Source organism: Mya arenaria, chromosome 3 (assembly GCF_026914265.1).
Source record: "Mya arenaria isolate MELC-2E11 chromosome 3, ASM2691426v1".
Taxonomy (NCBI): domain Eukaryota; kingdom Metazoa; phylum Mollusca; class Bivalvia; order Myida; family Myidae; genus Mya; species Mya arenaria.
The window spans coordinates 76613819-76633600 of record NC_069124.1 but is presented as its reverse complement, the minus strand read 5'-3'; the positions used below and the strand labels follow the sequence as shown (position 1 = coordinate 76633600).

General features: G+C 36.2%; 1 protein-coding gene across 1 annotated transcript; it reads left to right on the top strand.

Moving 5' to 3' along the window:
* On the top strand, positions 1–18743 carry LOC128225589 (HAUS augmin-like complex subunit 1). Its single transcript, XM_052935476.1, has 9 exons — positions 1–105; positions 10906–11080; positions 11333–11465; positions 11945–12079; positions 13760–13883; positions 14404–14469; positions 14861–14932; positions 15721–15768; positions 18221–18743. The coding sequence occupies exons 1-9, from the start codon at positions 85–87 to the stop codon at positions 18269–18271; spliced, it is 825 nt and encodes a 274-aa protein (XP_052791436.1). The 5' UTR covers positions 1–84; the 3' UTR covers positions 18272–18743.
* Positions 18744–19782: the final 1039 nt, after the last annotated feature.

Here is a 19782-nt window from a genome sequence, read left to right as displayed (position 1 = left end):
CGTTTTGACTAATTAAATTTACTGTCCGGTATAGTTATTTTGTAACGAGCGCGCGACTGTCAAACAAAAACAACAACAAAACCAATGAATAAACAACACCAAGAGGTAATGTATTTGTCTGATACTAAATCATGGCATAGTTTTGTAAGAAATAAGAAAAGAACACAAAATATTTCGCTTATTTAGAAAAGAAACGTGCACAGCATAAAACAATCACACAATTTAATATTGATGAAAATATTAAAACTGATAAACATAAAATATTAGAGTATTAAAGTCGTATTATGAATCTTTATACAGACAGGACGAAAATATAGAAGAATCTATTAATTCACGATTTCTGACAAACATTACAAACACTATTACTGAAGAAAACATGCATACCGAACATTTAGTCTAAAATAATAGACGTGTTATACGGGATTCTTCCAATCCCTAACGTCTAAACGGGAATGTGCAAAAAATGGGGGTGTTTTAAAAATATTGAAATTGTTTTAAGTGAAGTATTTTGTTGTTTTCCGATCCATTTCATCATACTATTGCTGTACTGTTATTTTTGTATATACGAACTGAATAAAATATGTTTAAACTAAGTGAAGTATTTTATGGTTGAAATTGATCATAGAGTTATATTCATATTTTACCATGTAAGTGAAATGTTATTTTGCACTAAACAAGCATTTAATGCATTAAAACAAGTTGTTTACCTTTCCAATAAAACGAAAGTTGACTGACACAGACAACAATTATGCGAAGGGGAACAACTCGATACAATCGTAATAGCTCGGCCTCCTCCGACAAAGCTTCGAGATAGACCTCGTTAATACAATCGTAACAACTCGGCCATGGCCGAAATGTTCCGAGCGATTTAAAACTGTGCCCTAAAGCCTTGCAGGTGCCCTTCATGTATATATCGTTATGTTTTGACAGAATGAAATGAAGAAAAGCCGTCAAACTCATAATTATAAGTTGGGCCTAAAAAAAAAAATTGTTTGGTTAGGGTTACATCCTTAAAAAAAATAGGTAGGGTAGGTAGGTAGGCTTTTTTTTTTTTTTATTTATTTTTTTTATTAGGTTTTATATAAGAAAATAATTTTCATCATTGGAGAATGGTGTTAAAGCTATCTTCTGTATAAGCATTTAAGGTTTAAACTTAATATTAAAAAGCAATTTAAAAAAAAAACGAGATTTTTTTATTTTTATTTTTTATTTTTCAATTTTTTTTTCAAACTTACTATAAAAACGGTAGGGTCGGCGCCTATTCCGTAGGTAGGGTCGGGTAACCCGAGCCAAATGTATTTTTTTTTTAGGCCTTGGATATTTACTTTTTTGTGTACGGAACTAATATAAAATAACATTATCTGGTAATATTTCTTGTTTTTATGATATTTTATAGACGCTATATGCTTTAACCCGGAATCCTGATCGGAACAACTACCCACTTTTGATACTAAACAATTTGTACGTGAAGGATTTGCCATATCAAAAATCTAAAAAAAATCTGTCAACGTACAATTATTTGGACTACCCGAACATTTATCAGAATCTGAATGCTATAATGCTCTTAAAGATATGAAACTTGATAAAAGCCCAGGGTCTGACGGTTTGACTGCAGAATTTTACAAAATGTTTTGGAATGAAATAAAAACTTATCTAAAAGACTCACTCAATTTTTCATTAGACAACGACAATCTTACTCAGCTACAAAAACAAAGCGTCATAACACTTCTTCCAAAAAAAGACAAGGACACAAGTAACATCAATAACTGGAGACCTATTTCCTTATTAAACATTGACTATAAAATAGCTTCAAAAGCAATTGCTAATAGGATAAAACCCCTGCTAAATAATATAATCGGTACTGAACAAACAGGATTTATAAAAGGAAGATATATTGGGGAAAATGTTCGTATTTTACAAGAAGCTATTAATTTTGTAAATGAAAATGATATAAATGGCCTCATATTTTTTTCAGACTTTAACAAAGCATTCGACAGCTTAGATCACAAATTTATGTTTGAATGTCTTAGAAAATTTAATTTCAGTGAAAATATAGAATAGATAAAGGGGCAATTTGGCACAATCATGCGGGAAAGGGTTAAATGGGTTCGATTATTTTATAAAAATGCAATGGCTTGTGTTACCAACAATGGTTATCTTTCTGACTTTTTCAACATTAAGAAAGGTGTACGCCAAGGATGCCCATTATCTCCGTACTTATTCCTTATTTGTATAGAAGCGCTTGCTGTTGAAATCAATACAAACAAAAATATTAAAGGTATAAATGTACATAATACAGAACTGAAACAAATGTTATTTGCTGATGATGCCAGTTTCCTTATGGATGGAACACAAAAATCTTTCGAAGAACTTATGATTAGTCTAAAGGATTTTGGAAAAGTTTCAGGGTTAACATTAAATAAAGCTAAATGTGCAGTTTTACGATTAGGTCCACTTAATTACGCTGACATACCGTTTTGTAAGAAATATAATTGGCAAATCACCCAAACATCTGCGCTAGGCATAACATTTACCAACGGCACAGTTGAGATGGAAAAAGTAAACCTCACTGATAAGATTTTAGAATTTGAGGCATGTCTTGAAAAATGGAAAAAATGGAATCTTTCGTTACTTGGCAAAATCACTGTAATCAAAACGTTTGCGTTCCCAAAACTTCTGTTCCCACTAACTGTTTTGGAAACACCATCTGAAACATGTTTAAAAATGATACAAAACAAAATGTACAAATTCTTATGGAATGGAAAACCCGATAAAATATCAAGAAATCAAATAATTCAAGAATATGAAAATGGTGGTTTAAAAATGCTCAATATATCTATTTTTGTCAAAGCAATTAAAGCAAGCTGGGTAAAAAGAATTGTTTTAAGCAAACAATCTATATGGGTTAAATTATATATGCAAATGACCAAACAGTTTGGAGAAGATCTAATTTTTAAAAGTTGTTTGGATCAGAAAAGCACTCAAAATCTTAAATTAAAATCTGCTTTTCTTCTAGAAGTCATACAATCATGGGCATCGTTTACATATAAGACGGATACTGTGATCGTAGCAAAAGAAATTATATGGAACAACAGCAAAATAAAACTCCCTAATAATAAAATATTTTTTTACAAAGAATGGCATAATAGGGGTATAAAATATGTCGAACATTTGTATGACTACAGAAAAAAAAACTTTTTATGACTTATCGAGACTATACGATCTTGGTACACATGATTTTTTGAAATACCATGCTTTAATCAGCAGTATTCCTGATGACTGGAACACCCGGTTGAAAAATGAAGGCATATCATATAACACACCAACTTACTTTGTAGATAAAATGGAGGAAAATACAAAAATTAGTAAAATAGTCTACAAGAATCTTAATATACAACCTGAAAATAGAACTCGAGAAGAAAACTGGGAATCTCAATTTGATCTTAACTCTATACGTAACAATGGAAAAATGTGTACACACAAGCGCTCAAACTAACAATAGATACGAAACTTCGGGAATTCCAATATTATAGGTATCTATCATGTGCTTCCGGTACGGATAGAAAAATCCGACCGAGGGCACGCGCGTAAGCCGGTAACGAGGCTTGCCGAGTTACCGGTTACGCAGCGTGCCAGAGGGTCGGATTTTTCGATTCAGACCGGAAACACATGATTGATATTTTTTCTTGCATACCTAAAATTATGAATTTGAGGACAAAATGACGTAGAAAACACATTTTTGTACATTTCACCATAAAGCGCGTGCGACGTTATGTACTGACGTCATAAAGCGCAGTAATTTTAAATCACTTTTGACGTCAAATAGTTCCATTAAAAATCACGCTTTTACGGTTATTTATTTTCAATTTTAATCAAAAGTATTGTATACTTATATTTTTTAATCTTCTTTATTGAAATTGCATAATATACCTTTCATAAACCATACAATTAAAGAAATAAGAAAAGGCGCGTTGTTGCGCGTGACTCATCTTACATGGGGTATGTAAGATGAGTTTTTCCAGCACCGGTCACATGACCGGAAACACACGTCTGTTATGCAAGAAAAATACATAATGAATATGTGATTAATTATGTGATTTAATGCCAAACAAAGAAAAATTTGGTTATCAAATAAACTTTATGATACTTATAGGAAAATATTTTATTTTTAAATCAAAATGTGAAGGAAAGATACCAACATGTGCCATGTTTGTCCAATATCTCAATAAACGACTAAAAATAGAGAAAACAATAGCAACAATGAAGAATAAAATCAACACCTATAATAGACGATGGCAACAATTAGAACACTTATTATCTTTGTAAAACAGCTCCAGTATATAGTAGTATTGTAAAGCGCATTTGAATGAAATATCCACCAAAGAACTGTACTTTATAAGATTCATTTTTTTTAAAGTAAGTAGGTTTTTTAAAGTTAGTAGGCTCTTATTTCATTTTTAAATTTAACATTTATGTTAGGAACACTATTCCGAAACATCAAATACACACCACCTCTTCTATTTTTTATTTTTTTTTTGTCTACCTTTTGTTTTTAGAAAACAAGTCCCAAATGCTAATAGGAGTTTTCATACAAAGAGTTAGATCAATATTTATTTGTTCACATTGATATTATTTAGTATAACGGTTTGTATTAAATGGTATACATATATATGTCATTTATAAATGTTTGTATGAATGAACTTTTGGGCAATAAAAAACAGAAACCAGTAAAGAAATAATCTATAATGTAACATTAGTCTGCAGGCGAATGCAGTTATTTTGTTAAAGGCACCCGTTGTTGTCCGGTCGGTGGAATTACCGAAAACCTGGAAACCCCCGAAAAAAACGTAAATTGTCTTAAGTATATACAATAGAGTATTTGTGGTGGTTTGTACGCCAGGATTAAGTACTTCATTCCGTTTGTGGGTTGTATTCCATAGTTGTTTGTTGATGGCGAGGGGTGGAGATGTCAGAGCAGGAGGGTGGGGGTAACTAAAACCCAGGAACCCCTTTCATCAAGACTGTTAAATGTCCAAACAACAAAATCAAAGCTGTTGAAGCTGACTTGGTATCGCCAGTGGTGCATGCTCAAAGCCCTGACTGCAGCCTACATCAAAGTGACCGGTCGGTATTGGTGGTTGGTGAGTTCAGGGACAGTCAGATACCTCGAGTTGTACCCTTTCATTGACGGCCTCAGAAGGTACCTATCAGACTGTGAAGAGACACCTGCCAACATTTTAGAAAAGGACTGGTTAGACCACAGCTGCGTTCCCAACACCAAAAAGTTCCGCACACTGTTTAATAACCCGACAAATGAACTGCTCCTGAAAATAATCAGTGTGCTATGTGGTGCAATGGGACAAACTGTGGAGAAACAGCTGGTAGATTTCCTCGAAGGTGGGCGCTATGCAGGTACACCATCCAAATCAGACCTACAAAGGACCCACTTCTCCCACATGACCAACTTGGGGTGTGAGCACCACTTTGGGAACCTGGACAGCTCCCAGCGCAGAAGGCCGAATGCATCGTTCCATCACCACTCCAGTGTTCAGCTCATAAAAAGGAATAGACAGCTTTTCAGGTGGTTGGATGAAAAACCTGAGAATGAAAAGACCATACTCATGAAAGCTGCGCGAAGTGGTGGTCGTGACCTGCGAAAGGCGAGCATGGCTGAGGAGAGTTTAGTCAAACGTGAACCTTTCAACACCATGCAAGTGGAACCGAAGAAGAAGAGGAAAAAGTCCAGTAAAATATCTGACAAACCAGAATCGGAGCCAATTCTCGACTCTTCAGTCCAATCTTTTTGCATATGACTATGTTGCCATCTCATATCAAGATCCCTGGTACCCAGGATGTGTTGAAGAGGTATATGAAACTACAGCTGTATTATGGCACCATGTCGTACTGCTGGTATGTTCATGTGGCCAGCTCGAAAAGACGCACAAAAAGTGAACGAAGAATTTATCTTGTGCTGTGGACTTGTGCCAGAGGCTAAAAACTCTGGAAGACAGTGGTTTTTAGCTCGACTATTCGAAGAATAGGTGGGCTATACTACTCGCCCCGGCGTCCGGTTAAAGTTTTAGGGCAAGTTGGGATTTTCACTTATAAGTCCAATACCCTTCATTCAATTGACTTAATACTTCACACAGTTGTTCAGGGCCATCACATGATGAGGTTAGATAACTCCATATTATTCTTTACACAGGTTATGGCCCATGATTGACTATGGAACTTAGGTTAAAGTTTTAGGGCAGGTTGGGATGTTTATTAATAACTTCTATACCCTTTGTTCAATTGACTTAATACTTCACACAGTTGTTCAGGACCATCACACAATGAGGTTACATAACCCCATATTATCCTTAATACAAGTTATGGCCCCTGGTTGACTTAGGTTAAAGTTTTAGGGTAGGTTAAAGTTTTAGGGCAACTTTGGATTTTCACTTAAAACTCCAATACCATTCATTCAATTGACTAAATACTTCACACAGTTGTTCAGAGCCATCACATAATGAGGTTAGATAACTCCATATTATCTTTTATACAAATTGTGGCCCCTGATTGACTATTGAACTTAGGTTAAAGTTTTAGGGCAGGTTGGGATATTTATTAATTACTTCTAAACCCTTCATTCAATTGACTTAATACTTCACACAATTGTTCAGGACCATTACCCGATGAGGTTACATAGGCTCCAAATGTGGTGCTCAAAAGGGGTTAAATTTTAGTTCGACAGAAGTAGTTCTCGGACGCTCCCTTAAATGATCAACAAAACCGGGAAACATGCGCTGAAGTGATTTTTTTATTTAAAAAATTTAAAAGTGGAATTTTCAAACCAGTAGGTAATATATATCTTATTATTGTTCATTAAAAACTAATCTAATTGTACATATATACATAAATCATGAAGCTCATAAAAATGAAATAAATAGTATCAACTTTTAGCACATGTGTGATGTAAACGCTTGACTTAACATGAATATTTTCGTAAATGCAGAATGTCATCTGCGTCAAAAAAGGAAGTATACTGAACTTATAGTTTAACCTAACTGTTGCCCGTATTTTAAGTTGTGCTTTTTGCGCATGCGCACTAAAATTGTGATTCCCAGCGGAGGTAAAATGTGATTTTGTAAACAACTGGAAACTTTTGGAATTTAACGTCTTATAATCCGTACCTAATGAAAAGATTTGGTACCTGCTAAAACTTTTCAAACGCCTGATTGATTTAAATCAGGTGCTTGATATGTAACTTCCAAAATGAGGCGAAAATCGCGAGTGTCCGAGAACTACTCGCCTACTGTACTGGTATTCACTTCTAAGTCAAAGCGGCGTGGTCGAGCGTGCTGTCTTACAATGGCTCTTGTTTCCTACATACTGTGCAGTTGACCTTAAATATCAAGGATATCAAGATTTATTTTTTTTAAGTTGAATGTCATGTGATACTAGTGTGTGCTAATTTTAGTGTAACTTGTATTTTTTTGCCAGAAATGGCAATTGTGAATAGCATTTATAATGATAAAGAATTCTGTTTTAATGTAGTTTAAGTTATAAGCTATTATTGAAATTATTTCTTCTGATATTCCAGTTGATTTTAAATATGTTTTTTCCAGTAATACTATCGATTTGATCGCCTTAATAAAATGTAAAAAAATGTATTATTTTTGGGTTTGTTTTTTCATTTTTCTATACAAAGCTATGTATTAAGAAATAAATAAGTAGAATAAATGGAAAGAGGAGAAAAAACACACAAGATTGCCAAGTTTTATGGATATAACTTTGTTTAAAGTAATGAAAAAAATGGTGAAAATTCTTAAAAAACGAGTTCCGCGACTCGCGAATCGCTAAATAGGATTGTATAAGGGCAAAAATTCATATTCTTTATTTATTAAGATATTTAAAAAAATCAAAATGTTCTGTAAAGGTCTTAATGAGCTGCTTTCAATGGTGTCCATAAATAAGCTATATTTAACTTAAAAAAGTAAGAATGGTCTGGGGTTGCTATTTCATTTTCATCAGTACATGCAATGGAGTATGTGTGGTGGTTTGTACGCCGGGGTTTTAAACTCCATTGTATTTTAGGTGGTTGTATGCCGTAGTTGTTGGTGGTTGGAGAGGGGTAGGGGAGTCTGAGGAGGGGGATGGGGGTGACTAAAACCCTGGAACCCCTTTCATTTTCATAAGTACATACAATAGAGTGTGCGAGGTGGTTTGTACGCCTGGGTTTGATACTGCATTGTGTTTTAGTGGGTTGCATGTTATGGTTGAGTGCGGTTGGAGAAGGGTGGGGAAGTCGGAGGAGGGGGATGGCTATGAAGAAGTCTCAAAAACTACTTACATATACTTCATTTCAAAGTGTAGAGGAAATGGAGGGTAGGGCTCATACTGTACACTTTGTGAGGTGAGAATGCTGTGAGTTTGTGAGTATGGAAGTGGGGGAGGGTCGAAAGGGTAGGGTTGTGGCTATTTCAAATGGTTTATATGATACAGGGAGTTATTGTATTTTTTTCAGTTTACTGGCAATTTACATATATTACATTGTGTTTATTCTTTTGTCTAAATTTAAGCATTTAACACTATTTTTATTATTGTTGGAAAACGTGATCAAAATAAACAAACTATGATAACATGCTTTGTTCTTTTAATTTCTTTAATGAAACTTGTACTGTATTGGACAGCACCGCACGGTACTGCACAGCAAGACACTCAGATCTGAGATCTGATAAGACAGCAGCCGGTAATGAAGATTAAAAGCAATACAAAGAAGTTGTGTTCTATACACGGGCTGGGGTAATTGTGTATTAGAGTTGTGTATTGGTATCATGCGGAGGCTGGTGTATGGTCATTTCATGTATTTGTCCGTGGAACAAGGTATATGCGCCTTTATGGTTTGATAGAATGTTCATTCAGTTGGTCGTAATTATTCATCTGTTAATGGATATCAATTTCTAGAGGTAAAGGTGAAGACCTGACTGTGTGATGTTAGAAACGGAAGTAATACAATGTCCTTAATTCGTAGCCACAACCCTACCCTTCCGACCCTCCCACCTTCCACACTCACAAACTGACAGCATTCTCACCTGACAAAGAGTACAGTATGACTATGAGCCCTAGTCTACCACGCCTCTACACTTTGAAACAAAGTATCTGAAAGTAGTATTTGAGACTTCTACATAGCCAACAAAGCCAGTGATAGGGATGCGTTTAAACAAATGAACTTAACAGCAGCAAAGGTTGGTGGCCCTTTCTATCGGGTCATCAAGTCAGTTGAGCGAACCTTGATCAACAGCTCAATGTGGTGTTCAGAGAACTGGTTTGTGCTCTGAGATCAAATCAGAACAAACAACTAAGTTGAGCATCATTGAGCATCGCTCCATCAAGACCAAAGCTGGTAGAGTAAACCTGGGATTTGAGCATCATTGAGCATCGTTCCATCAAGACCAAAGCTGGTAGAGTAAACCTGGGATTTGAGCATCATTGAGCATCATTCCATCAAGACCAAAGCTGGTAGAGTAATCCTGGGATTCTATATCTTGGACCCTCCTGCGGTGAATCCGAAAGGTCTACCTGCAGATTCGCTTGGTCAGGGAGTATTTCCTCGCCGGCATCTAACAGAATAAATATGCTACACTCCATGGATGACTCTTCGACTCTCTTTGACTAAGACTCGGCTTTGAGGAGAACAAGCTCCCCTCAACCGGCTTCTGTGGACAGTCAGCAAAATAGCCAGACTCGAACCCACAAGTTTATCAGATGCTGTACATAATGATGACATGATGATTTTTTTTTTGCCATATACAGTCCAAACTTGATTTGTCGACGTTGGATATCTCGACTTTCCGGTTGTGTCGACTTTTTTCTCCGGTCCCGAATTTATTCCTTCTTATTCTATATAAAATAAATCTGCTTTTATTAATTTTTCTATCTCAATTTTTTTGCTATGTCGATCTCCTATTTCAGTCCCTGTGGTCGATTTTCACACATTTCCCTTGTTTCTTATGTCGAACTGTAGACGGGTTGTAGGTGCGAAAATATACAAGATGGTTTGCGACATGTCGCTTAATTACCGCGCGAGTCAAAATGATAAACTGTCATAATTGGAGTTTAATTGGTAAGTGTGAATAATAGTTGTTTGTTTATGTTTTTGATTAAAGAGACATTTATTGCTCAAGCTTTTCATTGAAACGCACAAGGACTCCTATGACATCATCGGAAAATTCGACAATTTTGATAGTAATGTGACAAAGAAATTTCGGACATAAATCAAACACAAATGTGTTGGGATTGGTGATATTTTTTGAAATTCGGATGTATCAAATGTTCGTTATCTCGACTTTTTCCCCTAGGTCCCGACAAGGTCGACATAACCGAGTTTCGACTGTATGTAAAGGGTCATTGCTATATTAATATGTATTGTTGAAAAATCAACTCAGAAACTAACTTGTGCGCATTTATTGCTCATTATTGACTTTGTCTTAAAAATCTGTAACATATTGAGATTGTTGTGTAAATAATGTATATGCTTTTTAATACTGTGTTCTATTTATTAAACACCATCTAAATTTTCTCTATTTATTAACCAAAAAAATATATGCACAGTCATGTTTGTCAAATAAATAAATAGAATATGCAAAAACACTAAAATTTTAAGTATTAAAAGACTTCACACACTCTGCTTGTCAAATTACCTATTACCAAAATAGTTCTGAAATTATTCCTTTCCTCCTAAATTAGGGTTTGTTCACACCTGTTATAAGACATGATAGTTGCATTAATTGCTTATTATGATAAGGTTGACGTAACAACTACCTAAAATAAAGTAGACAAACTAGTAAGGTGACCAAAGATCCAGTACATCTTTCCAGTACTCTGTCCGAGAAGTCTGGCTAAAAACAGTTATGTCCACAGGTGCAGGTGTGGCTGGAGGGGATGTTTGGTGATCAGTCTGTGCCTGCCTATGAGCTCAACAAGTTTACAGTGGACACCCTGGCAGAAATCATGCGTAGAAACAAGCGGGCAGAGAAACACAACCAGCTCCTCATACATGACCACAGGCAGAAGGCGGATGAGTACACCGCTGAAAGTATAATCATTACAACAAAATACATATTCCTGTTTTATCAGTAATAACTCCATAAACTAACATATAGATGAATAATTTCTAGGCCACAAGGTCAAATATTAAGACAAAATTTTGTATTAAAGTTTCTTATTCCTTTAATAAAGCCACCTTCAAAAAATATTTATGACCAGTGTGAATATGGGCCACTTGGGTCAAAAACAATCTTACTTGGTCAAATACATAGACAAAAATGTGTTAATAAATTTGTGACAGGTGTGAGGCTGGGTGGGATCCTAGAGAGTATTGGTATGACAAGCACTAGTCTCTCCCAGTCTGGCCTCATGAGTCTCCGAACACTGGCCAATCTTGCTCTTACTCTCAACACCGTGGATGCCTCAGAGACCAGGTATCACATCCATGCATCTGTCATTGAGAAATATATATGTTAATGTTCAGCAGCTAATAACTTCAAGTCTTTTTTATTGAGTGAGTGCATACATGTGACTCATCATTATTTGTTGATTTGAATTTTCGCACTGTGTGTTTGCACATTAGTATATAACTGACTATTTTATATTACATTATATATTATAATTATAATTATATTTTAATTGTGTAGTTTAATTTCAAAGTCAAAACTATAGTCTTGTGGGTTTGAGCATTAATATTCAATTAACTATGGAGTCTCTTATCTGTTTTGCCTTTATGATAAATATAGCCAGCTTAATATGTAACAATGACTTCTTTTTAGAGTTAAGAAGAATTATAAATTTTAACATGATCAGTCTGAAGCAGACTCCTGGATATGTAAAGTAATGTAAAGTAATAACTGATTTCATCACATGTAACAATTATATCATTATGATGCTTCCTTGGCCATTCCAGTTTCCTGCTAGCACTAGGTCAGCTGGAGGAAGAACTCTGTCGTGTGGACGAGGCACGCAGAGCCCTCCAGAAGTCCATACTCTCCCTCACACGTAACATACACATAGGCAGGCTCAAACATGCAGATCTCACAAAGTGAGTTGGTTAATGTGTTCTACAGTATCTCTGTTTGTTTTCAACATTTGCTCTTACATGTATTTCATTGATTTAATGTTGTAAACAAAAAATATCAGTTGTTAACTCTACTGGCCAATGGCTATGTACAGAGAGTTGTGTATTATTGTATAAGGTTTTTATTCTCTGCTCAAAGCAAGAAAGTATTTTCTAAGGGAGACAACTTTGTACAGAGAGGTGTGTATTATTGTTCATGTAGTAGGTTTTTCCCTTTTTTTTCAAAAGCAAAAAACTCTTAAGGGAGACAACTTTGTGCAGAGAGTTGTGCAATATTTTAGTTCTTGCTCTTAGTGAAACAAACAGTTCACTGATTGCTTTACAGTATTTAACCAAAACAAATCATGCCAGTAGAGCATATGCCCTTGTGGGCCTCTTGTATTTTTATGCGATGATGTTGAGTCTTTCGTACATGCATCTGTAAACAGTTAATTGTGTACGCGATTCAGTGTTCAGTTTTTATTGTATCTTAATAAAACTTATACATTAGTTAGATATGCATGAGAACTCGGGTCCTTTTTTTAAAATCAGCCAGATCCACCCATGCCTGAATGAATTATGACCCTTGAAATTGGCAGCCCTTAAAAAGTTTTTTCTAAGGGAGACCTCATTGTACAGGGCGTTGTGTATTAGTTTGTTTTTTTTCTTTTGAAGGAGACAACTTTCTTTCCCTTTGCCCTTTGTGAAACATATGATTGCTTCCCTTTGAATGTGAGTTCAGTATATTTCATACAAATTCATGCCAGTAGAGCATAGACCCTGGTGGGCCAAAGGCCAAAGGCCTAAATAACATTAGCATCATCTGTGTTTCTGTGCGGCTGTAAATTGCTTGTGAGCGTGATACAGTCATTAGTTTTTATTTCATCTCAGTAAAACTTGTACAGTAACTTATAAACTTATACATTAGTAAGATATCCATGAGAAAACATCCAGATCCGCCATGCATGACTGGATTATGACCCTTGTGGTTATCCATAAATTTGCCATTTTAAGCCAAGTCTGAATTTTCAGAAAGACAGCCTGTTTTTAGATTGTGCAGTTGGTTTTATGTTTTACCCTTCCTTGCCCTTGTTAAAGAGGTCAAAATTACAGTATAAGAGGTTAATTTTTAGCTCTACTGGCCGAAGGCCTGAAGGACTTATGCAATGGCGCATTGTCAGTCGTTTGTGGGTCCGTCTGAAAACAATTGCTTGAATCTTGCCTCGGGCCATTACTGGTCACGCCTAGGGGTTCACAAGTTTGGTATTCTTAAAGAGGGAAATGCTAGAAAATCGTCTTGTCTGAAACTGCTTGGCCCCAGATCCTTGATTATTTGTATGAGGCATGTATGAGACAATTGTTACAGATAATTGTGAATTATGTGAAGTGTTTGTCTCCCTTTACCCTTTAAAACGTATGGTTCACATTGAATGTGTGCTGTGACTTGTATGTACATGCTTTGGATATAAACTAATGTCACTGGCACATATTAAAATAGTTCCAAGTGAACTATAAGTATGTTGCCTATTTCCCATACATACATACATACATACATACATGCTCTATATTGAAAATGACCATAAGAGCGATACCAGTAGAGCATAGGCCCTCATGGGCCTCTTGTTTAAATATGTATGACTGTGATAATTTGATCTCCACAATCAGGGCGTTGGGGGAGCTTGAGCGGCGGTCTGTGGAGGACCATGGGGAGATGGAGAGACATGCACGGGAAACACAGTTCATACGCAACAAGGCCAAGGAGTACCGATCGCACACACACAAGATGGAGGTAACTGCTAAAATCTGCAAGTCTTAAAAGTACTAACTTACAAGCATTAGTCTGAATTTATACAAATCTATGTGGTATGGATTTTTAACATACAACGTTCTACTTTTGGGAAGTCTCAAATTGTATCAGATTGGTGAAAATTATAATAAGCACACAAGTCTTGCAATGGTAGAATGCTATTTGGGCTTGCTCAAACTTTTGATTTTATATAACAGGGTTGGTTGAAAAAAATGATGCATAAGTGTAAGAATTCAGGCTTGTTCATCAAAGACTCTAATTTCAATGACTGTTGTATAATATCTGATCACTTGTGTATAAGGCAAACTGATTTGGTGTTGGTATTATTGTGTGTTCATGATTCATAGCAAAATGCTTTAGGAATAGAATAAAGATGAGTTGTAAATATTATATTGAATTCAATGAGAAATTTTTTGGAACTTGGTTTAAAAGATTCCATTATAATTACAAAATATGCCCCATAAAATATAATAATAATGTAATTTTCCCTCATACATTGTAGGGTATGTTGGAGAGGACGGGGGTCGAGCCTGAGGTCTATCACCAGGCACTCACAGAGCGGGCTCAGGTAATGTAGGGGAGGAACGGACGTGGGCTCAGGGAATGTATGGGAGAAGTGGAAGTGTTGGGTGTTTAAGATGTGGCCAAACACCATGTCAGTTTCAAAATGTGCAAATTTGTATGACTGTGGTAATCCGTGGATGAAATCATGCACTTATATTATAATTTTTTTAAAACAACGTTTTCAATTTTCATTACCCTCTTTTTTATTTTGAAAACATCTACTCCCTTTTGACTTGGTAATTGCAAAATGTATTGTATCCAGCACTTGTTGGTTGTCAAATAGAATTTAAAAACTTAATTTAAAAGGCATGATATATTTTTCCGCAGACCTGTAAGTCGTGTTTGTTCAAGTGCCTCTATAGATTTAACCAGTATAATTGTATATGTGTTTGCAGGCGTTGGAGCGGTTGAAGCAGGAGATTGTCCCTCTGAAGAAGAAGCTAGACTCTTACCATGGCCTTGTACCGGTATGTACACCTTCTGTAACACAAACTACTTTCTGTATTATGAACCTTGTGAAGAAATGTTTTCATCATGTTTTCAAAAATTCTTGTTATGTTTTTCAGTGGCTTGTGTCTTCAGGGGACTAGACACCAGATGGTCCAAAACTTGTCAAATACAGTATTTCCTCAAAACAGACCTAGAATTGTCAATGGGAGCTTGTAGGAGGCCAATAATACATCATTTCACATGATCAAAAGAATTAACGCAACAATCATGTTGCTTTCACATCTGAGTTTGCCCATTTAAAAATAGCTCTCGATGGTTTCCCAGTTTCAATATATCTGTTTATGAGTACAGACAAATATACCAACGCTTATTTTTAAACTTATTGGGATTAAAGCATTAGACAACCCCAGTAAATTTTGAATTGGAAAATTGTGCAAAAACTTGCGAAAGATGCATTTGTAGGAAACGATGTAATGCATCAGTATGTAAGATTGATTGTGTTGTACACAACGATGTCAATTTTATGAATTTTCAAAAAAACACCACACACCTTTTCATGCAATTGTATCATCTGGTGTCCAGTCCCTTTAATACCATTAGTAGGAAATGTGAAGAATTTAAAAAAATGTTATACAATAAAATGGTGAAGGGAAATCAAATGACTGTAAATGGTGCCTAACATCAACCACTGACAAGCTCTGTTGCTGGTTAGAAAGGGCTTCAGTAACTCAATAAGTATTTTTTGTAATTATTTTTTTAATTTGAAGACTGTCAAGTACAGTAATGAAGTACATACATGTTTCAGGATGCCATCCAAGCACACATGAGACTAGATGAACTCAAGGAACAAGTGGTAGGGAGTGTGATCGCTTGTGCCTGTAGTCTCCAAACTCAAGGAACAAGTAGTAGAGAGTGTGATTGCTTGTGCCTGTAGTCTCCAAACTCAAGGAACAAGTAGTAGAGAGTGTGATTGCTTGTGCCTGTAGTCTCCAAACTCAAGGAACAAGTAGTAGAGAGTGTGATTGCTTGTGCCTGTAGTCTCCAAACTCAAGGAACAAGTAGTAGAGAGTGTGATTGCTTGTGCCTGTAGTCTCCAAACTCAAGGAACAAGTAGTAGAGAGTGTGATTGCTTGTGCCTGTAGTCTCCAAACTCAAGGAACAAGTGGTAGAGAGTGTGATTGCTTGTGTCTGTAGTCTCCAAACTCGAGGAACAAGTAGTAGAGAGTGTGATTGCTTGTGCCTGTAGTCTCCAAACTCAAGGAACAATTGGTAGGGAGTGTGATTGCTTGTGTCTGTAGTCTCCAAACTCAAGGAACAATTAGTAGGGAGTGTGATTGCTTCTGTCTGTAGTCTCCAAACTCAAGGAACAATTAGTAGGGAGTGTGATTGCTTGTGTCTGTAGTCTCCAAAATCAAGGAACAAGTAGTAGAGAGTGTGATTGCTTGTGTCTGTAGTCTCAAAACTCAAGGAACAAGTGGTAGGGAGTGTGATTGCTTGTGTCTGTAGTCTCCAAACTCAAGGAACAAGTAGTAGAGAGTGTGATTGCTTGTGTCTGTAGTCTCCAAACTCGAGGAACAAGTAGTAGAGAGTGTGATTGCTTGTGCCTGTAGTCTCCAAACTCGAGGAACAAGTAGTAGAGAGTGTGATTGCTTGTGTCTGTAGTCTCCAAACTCAAGGAACAAGTAGTAGAGAGTGTGATTGCTTGTGCCTGTAGTCTCCAAACTCAAGTCACAAGTAGTAGAGAGTGTGATTGCTTGTGCCTGTAGTCTCCAAACTCAAGGAACAAGTAGTAGAGAGTGTGATTGCTTGTGTCTGTAATCTCCAAACTCAAGGAACAAGTAGTAGAGAGTGTGATTGCTTGTGTCTGTAGTCTCCAAACTCAAGGAACAAGTAGTAGAGAGTGTGATTGCTTGTGCCTGTAGTCTCCAAACTCAAGGAACAAGTAGTAGAGAGTGTGATTGCTTGTGCCTGTAGTCTCCAAACTCAAGGAACAAGTGGTAGGGAGTGTGATTGCTTGTGCCTGTAGTCTCCAAACTCAAGGAACGAGTAGTAGAGAGTGTGATTGCTTGTGCCTGTAGTCTCCAAACTCAAGGAACAAGTGGTAGGGAGTGTGATTGCTTGTGTCTGTAGTCTCCAAACTCAAGGAACGAGTAGTAGAGAGTGTGATTGCTTGTGCCTGTAGTCTCCTTATTCAAGGAACAAGTAGTAGAGAGTGTGATTGCTTGTGTCTGTAGTCTCCAAACTCGAGGAACAAGTAGTAGAGAGTGTGATTGCTTGTGCCTGTAGTCTCCTTATTCAAGGAACAAGTAGTAGAGAGTGTGATTGCTTGTGCCTGTAGTCTCCAAACTCAAGGAACAAGTAGTAGAGAGTGTGATTGCTTGTGCCTGTAGTCTCCAAACTCAAGGAACGAGTAGTAGAGAGTGTGATTGCTTGTGTCTGTAGTCTCCAAACTCAAGGAACGAGTGGTAGGGAGTGTGATTGCTTGTGCCTGTAGTTTATGAACTCAAAGAGCAAGTGGTAGGGAGTGTGATTGCTTGTGTCTGTAGTCTATGAACTCAAAGAGCAAGTGGTAGGGAGTGTGATTGCTTGTGTCTGTAGTCTATGAACTCAAAGAGCAAGTGGTAGGGAGTGTGATTGCTTGTGGCTGTAGTCTATGAACTCAAGGTACAAGAGGTAGTGAGCCTGATTTCATGTTGCTGATGTTTATAAACTCAAGGAACAAGAGGTAGTGATCTCGATTTCATGTGGCTGTAGTTTATGAACTCAAGGAACAAATGTTAGGGAGTGTGAACTCTTGTGGCTTTAGTCTATGATCTCAAAGAACAAGTGGTAGAGAATGTCATCAATTGTGTCTTTAGTTTTCAAACTCAAGAAACAAGTGGTAAAAATAATATCAAAATAGAAGGTGTAAAAACAGTATTGCACTACTAAAGACATCGATTTATAATTTGGTTGGATGTATGTCACTCTCAAAGACACAGTAAACAGTGTCATTTTAGAACTTTAAGCATAGCACTCTTTTCTTTAGCTTTTAATAATATCAGGCATTACTTGTATTTGTCCTCATCAAGTCTTAATGATTGGGTTTATATTTTACTATTTAGACAGTAGATTATATTAATTGTTTGGTATGTCTTAATTTATTAAACAAATATGAGGCAATAATTAACAACCAATCTTTAATGACAGTTGAGAAGTGTTTTGTGGCAGCTGCACATCCCATCATATCAACAAGCTGAACTTTATTTTTGTTTTACTTACATATATGCATTATGTACTAAGCTTGTTTCTGTTTTCGTAATCAGGGTGACCTGGAGGAGGAGTTACGGGGGAAAATAGATCTGATGCAGGTGTGAGGTCCCAGCTGAAAGACCAGAGGAGGTCAAACACTGAATAAATTGGACATGTGTGATGTTTGTCAAGCAGATGGGGGAGAGACTGGCTGATAGAAGAATACAACAGCCACCTCGAACACTCCAATCAGCCATTGTCATGTTACTTTACATGTACTTAGGACTGTAAATAATTACAGAATGTGTTCTGTAATATGGTGCCAACAATTATGAAATGTGAACAACAAATACTGAAAAGGTTTATAAGCTCTTTGGATTAGAATTGAGTGTTTTATTGAACAGATCATGTGCTAGTTTTTGAAATGACTCAATTGTCTTTTTGGTATTTGATAGATCATTATGTGAGTGCTTTCAGTTGCACTGTGATGTTATACATACGAAAAGATGTTTCGGAATTGAATAAATTTGTTATTATCTTTTGTGTATATATTTGATATTAAATCACTTTTCTACATATGCAATAAAACAAATCTGTCATCAACACATTCTTGTCTTCAATATCAATGTAGGCAACCCATTTACCACCATCTGTGCATTCAAGGGAGCGCTACTCCAGCACACATTGCCTACATCATACATGACAGAGTTACTTCCCTTTGACCTATGGAAATTTTTTCTATGAAACGCAAAATCTTCTACAAGAATATATTTAGGATGGCTTTGATAAAGAGCAATCAATTTGACTGTTCAATCTCTAATTTGCAATATACTCTCTGTTCGTATGGAAACTGTACTTGCCAATTTCATGTGTGATTTTCGTTTTTGGTAAATGTTGGTATGTTAAAAACCAAAATATTCATGACGTACAGAAGTGATAAATTTCCTCTAGATTTTGATAGCAATTATGATACACTAATAAGGCCAGAACATGGTGCTTTTCATAAAACCAAGAGAAAACATGCAAAATGTAAAAGAACGCCGGTGGACACTCGTGCAACACTTCATAATAGATGTATATAAAATACAAAAAAAACATATTCATATAAATCCATACTATTGAAGTGTGAAAAGTGCTCAAACAACTGTGCACTGGGATAAGACTTTGTGGTATTTAAGCTGTATTGCATATTTCTTCAGAGATTCTATAGTCTGATCTGAAGTAAGTGATCCAGCGAAACCACAAAACTCCCGCTATGGCAGTCGGATATCTTCAGAAATGGCCTAAAACGAACTCGGAAATAAATCATGCGTAGGTCATAATTAATCAAAAGATCAAGACAATTGTATGTTTATTTGTACTGAGAGTATAATTTGTTAATAAAATAATGTCATTTATGCCGGCATTACATTACCACTTCTTTCAGGAAAGCGGGCCCCTGGGAGCGGATCTTTCTCAAATCATTCGCTTTAATGATCCTTATATTGATAGACCATTATGGAAAGTAAATCGAGGATAAATGGCGGCAATTTGTTACGATTTCCTGGCTAGCAAACATGTCAATTAAATGCGCATGCAAGCCTATTTTCGAAATAAATATCTCGATTATCAATTACAGCCGGGGCCCTTATGGGAT

Excerpts from the sequence above, each read along its gene's own strand:
- LOC128225589 (XM_052935476.1), top strand. The coding sequence starts at position 85 with ATGAATAAACAACACCAAGAG. Across the intron at positions 106-10,905 it reads TGAATAAACAACACCAAGAG|GTGCAGGTGTGGCTGGAGGG; the intron begins GTAATGTATTTG and ends TTATGTCCACAG. Across the intron at positions 14,933-15,720 it reads CTTACCATGGCCTTGTACCG|GATGCCATCCAAGCACACAT; the intron begins GTATGTACACCT and ends TACATGTTTCAG.